The 6,000-nt window shown below is 42.2% G+C and overlaps 1 protein-coding gene across 1 annotated transcript in view; it reads right to left on the bottom strand.

Moving 5' to 3' along the window:
* Positions 1-5,299, bottom strand: part of LOC106607986 (uronyl 2-sulfotransferase) — a 130,251-nt gene extending 124,952 nt beyond the window's left edge. Inside the window, exon 1 of the mRNA XM_014205533.2 lies at positions 4,842-5,299. Coding sequence (XP_014061008.1) covers positions 4,842-5,070 — 229 coding nt within the window. The 5' untranslated portion in view covers positions 5,071-5,299. The remainder of the gene's footprint in view (positions 1-4,841) is intronic.
* Positions 5,300-6,000: the final 701 nt, after the last annotated feature.

Raw genomic sequence — 6,000 nt, 5'->3', positions numbered from 1 at the left:
CCTGTGACTGTACAAACTTGTTGGATCCATGACTACATCAAGCCTGTGACTGTACAAACTTGTTGGATCCATGACTACATCAAGCCTGTGACTGTACAAACTTGTTGGATCCATGACTACATCAAGCCTGTGACTGTACAAACTTGTTGGATCCATGACTACATCAAGCCTGTGACTGTACAAACTTGTTGGATCCATGACTACATCAAGCTTGTGACTACAAACTTGTTGGATCCATGACTACATCAAGCTTGTGACTGTACAAACTTGTTGGATCCATGACTACATCAAGCTTGTGACTACAAATTTGTTGGATCCATGACTACATCAAGCTTGTGACTGTACAAACTTGTTGGATCCATGACTACATCAAGCTTGTGACTGTACAAACTTGTTGGATCCATGACTACGTCAAGCCTGTGACTGTACAAACTTGTTGGATCCATGACTACATCAAGCCTGTGACTGTACAAACTTGTTGGATCCATGACTACATCAAGCTTGTGACTGTACAAACCTGTTGGATCCATGACTACATCAAGCCTGTGACTACAAATTTGTTGGATCCATGACTACATCAAGCTTGTGACTGTACAAACTTGTTGGATCCATGACTACATCAAGCCTGTGACTGTACAAACTTGTTGGATCCATGACTACATCAAGCCTGTGACTGTACAAACTTGTTGGATCCATGACTACATCAAGCCTGTGACTGTACAAACTTGTTGGATCCATGACTACATCAAGCCTGTGACTGTACAAACTTGTTGGATCCATGACTACATCAAGCCTGTGACTGTACAAACTTGTTGGATCCATGACTACATCAAGCCTGTGACTGTACAAACTTGTTGGATCCATGACTACATCAAGCCTGTGACTGTACAAACTTGTTGGATCCATGACTACATCAAGCCTGTGACTGTACAAACTTGTTGGATCCATGACTACATCAAGCCTGTGACTGTACAAACTTGTTGGATCCATGACTACATCAAGCCTGTGACTGTACAAACTTGTTGGATCCATGACTACATCAAGCCTGTGACTGTACAAACTTGTTGGATCCATGACTACATCAAGCTTGTGACTACAAACTTGTTGGATCCATGACTACATCAAGCTTGTGACTGTACAAACTTGTTGGATCCATGACTACATCAAGCTTGTGACTACAAATTTGTTGGATCCATGACTACATCAAGCTTGTGACTGTACAAACTTGTTGGATCCATGACTACGTCAAGCCTGTGACTGTACAAACTTGTTGGATCCATGACTACATCAAGCCTGTGACTGTACAAACTTGTTGGATCCATGACTACATCAAGCTTGTGACTGTACAAACCTGTTGGATCCATGACTACATCAAGCCTGTGACTACAAATTTGTTGGATCCATGACTACATCAAGCTTGTGACTGTACAAACTTGTTGGATCCATGACTACATCAAGCCTGTGACTGTACAAACTTGTTGGATCCATGACTACATCAAGCCTGTGACTGTACAAACTTGTTGGATCCATGACTACATCAAGCCTGTGACTGTACAAACTTGTTGGATCCATGACTACATCAAGCCTGTGACTGTACAAACTTGTTGGATCCATGACTACATCAAGCCTGTGACTGTACAAACTTGTTGGATCCATGACTACATCAAGCCTGTGACTGTACAAACTTGTTGGATCCATGACTACATCAAGCCTGTGACTGTACAAACTTGTTGGATCCATGACTACATCAAGCCTGTGACTGTACAAACTTGTTGGATCCATGACTACATCAAGCCTGTGACTGTACAAACTTGTTGGATCCATGACTACATCAAGCCTGTGACTGTACAAACTTGTTGGATCCATGACTACATCAAGCTTGTGACTACAAATTTGTTGGATCCATGACTACATCAAGCTTGTGACTGTACAAACTTGTTGGATCCATGACTACATCAAGCTTGTGACTACAAATTTGTTGGATCCATGACTACATCAAGCTTGTGACTGTACAAACTTGTTGGATCCATGACTACATCAAGCTTGTGACTGTACAAACTTGTTGGATCCATGACTACGTCAAGCCTGTGACTGTACAAACTTGTTGGATCCATGACTACATCAAGCCTGTGACTGTACAAACTTGTTGGATCCATGACTACATCAAGCTTGTGACTGTACAAACTTGTTGGATCCATGACTACATCAAGCCTGTGACTACAAATTTGTTGGATCCATGACTACATCAAGCTTGTGACTGTACAAACTTGTTGGATCCATGACTACATCAAGCTTGTGACTGTACAAACTTGTTGGATCCATGACTACATCAAGCCTGTGACTGTACAAACTTGTTGGATCCATGACTACATCAAGCCTGTGACTGTACAAACTTGTTGGATCCATGACTACATCAAGCTTGTGACTGTACAAACTTGTTGGATCCATGACTACATCAAGCCTGTGACTGTACAAACTTGTTGGATCCATGACTACATCAAGCCTGTGACTGTACAAACTTGTTGGATCCATGACTACATCAAGCCTGTGACTGTACAAACTTGTTGGATCCATGACTACATCAAGCCTGTGACTGTACAAACTTGTTGGATCCATGACTACATCAAGCCTGTGACTGTACAAACTTGTTGGATCCATGACTACATCAAGCCTGTGACTGTACAAACTTGTTGGATCCATGACTACATCAAGCCTGTGACTGTACAAACTTGTTGGATCCATGACTACATCAAGCCTGTGACTGTACAAACTTGTTGGATCCATGACTACATCAAGCCTGTGACTGTACAAACTTGTTGGATCCATGACTACATCAAGCCTGTGACTGTACAAACTTGTTGGATCCATGACTACATCAAGCCTGTGACTGTACAAACTTGTTGGATCCATGACTACATCAAGCCTGTGACTGTACAAACTTGTTGGATCCATGACTACATCAAGCCTGTGACTGTACAAACTTGTTGGATCCATGACTACATCAAGCCTGTGACTGTACAAACTTGTTGGATCCATGACTACATCAAGCCTGTGACTGTACAAACTTGTTGGATCCATGACTACATCAAGCCTGTGACTGTACAAACTTGTTGGATCCATGACTACATCAAGCCTGTGACTGTACAAACTTGTTGGATCCATGACTACATCAAGCCTGTGACTGTACAAACTTGTTGGATCCATTTTCTTTTGTTTTGGTTGTTTCAGATTATTTTCTGCCCAATAGAAATGAATGGTAAATAATGTATGGTGTCATTTTGGAGTCACTTTTATTGTAAATAAAAATAGAATTGTTTCTAAACACTTCTACATTAATGTGGATGCTACATGATTACGGATAATCCTGAATGAATCGTGACTAATAATGAGTTTGAAAGTTACAAAGGCATAAATTCCTAATTGCATTCTGACCGATGTGCCATGATGGCAGCAGACATCCTGAACCAGTCCGTCCTCATCGTCATACAATCCTTCCTTCATTTTACAGTGTGTGTGTGTGTGTGTGTGTGTTTCCTTCACTCAATCACTCACTCATTCACTCGTAGGGGATCAGTGACTGTGTGGTGAGTGACTAGTTATTTTCCAGATTTACCCGTTTATCACATTCTAAAGAACACAATCTCCCTGTAAGAACAGAACACAAGTGTAGTACAGAACGAATCCACATACACACACACACACTCCCTGGCAACTGGTGTGGTGGTTCCAGGTGTGTGATCTACTGATATGAAATCACCTCAGGACCTGAGGCTGGTGCTGTACAGAGAATGAACAGGCCTCAAGTGACCATGAGAACATGTATCTAACACTCGAGAAACACTGTCCATTAAGTTACAGGATTTCACAATGTTTCACAATGGTCTTTTGACATCGAATTTTGTTGGAAAGCAATGACTAATGGTTGAATGCTGATGAAGCAGATAAGGAGTGACTGAATCGTTGACTTTTTATGGGTATCCGGATACAGAGCTAAGGCTCTTCATGGTCTGTCTGGGTTGGAAGTGGCTGTACAGCATTTACTGCGACCAATCACATACCGTCAACCGATCATGTCAATGTGGAGCTATTCAGAGCCCTCCAAATTGTTACAACATTTGAGAGATGCACGGCGATGCAGTATGAAGCTTGATTTGGCCCCGTCATGCCTCCAGAGGCTCGGTCATTCCATCACAATCGCCATACAAAGCTTCCGATCACATTTTCGGATCAAGCATAAATTCACTTTTACCGGCTGTGTCCTGTTTGCGTTGTGTCACTCAGCAAAGTGTCACGTCTGGGCCGCTATGTGACAGTCCACAGCGCGCATCTGCCGGTTTCGAGAAACACCAAGGTATCATAGTATTCATCTTTACAGTTGTCGGGTTTAGATTACCATAATATATCCCTCAACTGCTCAACCAAAGAAGCACTACGTTGTGTCCTCACACAAATTAGCTGTCTCTTCATTCAACAGTTGGAATCAATCAATGTGAGTATGTGACAATATCTATGGCACAACGTATCCAGCTTTATATGAAGAAACATTATCACATGGATTTACTATTGGAAAAAAATAAAATTGTAAACCTGCCATCTCTAAATTTGCGCTGTCCCTGGGTCATTAATAAAAAGTCATCAAAGAGGACCCATTGGCCCCGAACCGGGCAGTACAAGAAAAGGATAATCCATTGAGGGGTGGTAACAGTATGCAACAGTAAACTTGCCGTTACACGTCCTCAAAGAGCCGTGTAGCCTACTAATTGTACACGTTGGTAATGTTGCGAAACTCAAAAGCGATCACCACCACCAGAAGATAAATTGGTTGAATAATAAGTTCTTACCGAGATACTGTCGGATGTCCAGTAGAATGTTGGGGGGTCCTCCGTTCAACTGGTAAAACAGAGACCCAAAACAGAAGATGAATAGACTAGCCATGCAAAAACCATAACCTCGCAGGGAAAAACGTAACAGAACCGCCGAGAGAAAACCGAACTTTTTGTTGTTCCAATCTCTAATGTGGTTTGGAGTCTGGTTATTGTGAAGGGGACTGTTGCTGAAATTCTTCATCATCTCCTCCTCACAAAGCGCCGCTGAGAGCGATAGTCACCCATCCGCCTGTGGAAAGTGAAACTTCTTGCTTTGATATTATTTGAAACGGACACCTATTAGGAAACGCAGGCACCCGCCGCCGCCACGAGTTATTTGCGCACTCGGTTTTCGTCTCCGTTCGGTCTCTCTCGTCTGTTCTCTCGGACTATTTCTGCCAATGAAGTTGCGGGTTCATCCTTCGGTTTAGATGTTTTGAGCCAGCGGCGGTGTCAGATTACTGAATGTGGAAGAAAAAAATTCAGCAGATATTTTCTATGAGTCTAGGTGCAAAACAGCGTCACCGTGTGTACAGCAACAGACTACATAGGTCATATGGGCCTTCTGTCATTCTGTCAAGACAGGTTTTTCATCTTACAGAGTATCATTCTTAGCATTTAGGACATGACATTAATACATATTAAGACGAGTTAGGACATATAGGCTACTCTACATACAATAAGTAGAAAGAGTGCTAGCATGTAGCCTATTCCAAAACAACCAAAGGTGCTCTTTGTGGGGAATATTACTGTAAATGCAAAAGGAAAAAGTATAACCACAAATTGGTGCTAAGTGGCATAAGAAACTCAAAGTCAAGGCACTGGTGTGGGTTTGAAGGTTAAAAAAGCCTGTTGTGTGTGCTTCGAGGTATATTATATGTAGCTGGCACAAACAGGCAACACTGACTGGTGTATTATGGAGTTGTATGTAAGGCAGCCTAAGAATGCAATACCTATGGTATAGGTACAAGTATAGGCTACATCATGTAAGTGAGGAAGTGGGTGGTATGTGGGCTACAATACAGCCTGTTTCTTTCGATGTGGATGGTGATTGAAAGGACTGCCTCAGCCATGCTCAGTCAGGATGGTCATTTGCTATGGTAAATAAGGAGTAAGGCGCTTATTAGGCCTACAT

Source organism: Salmo salar, chromosome ssa06, assembly GCF_905237065.1.
Source record: "Salmo salar chromosome ssa06, Ssal_v3.1, whole genome shotgun sequence".
In the NCBI taxonomy this organism is placed as follows: Eukaryota; Metazoa; Chordata; class Actinopteri; order Salmoniformes; family Salmonidae; genus Salmo; species Salmo salar.
The sequence above is the reverse complement of the archived record's forward strand: the minus strand, read 5'-3'. Positions and strand labels throughout refer to the sequence as shown.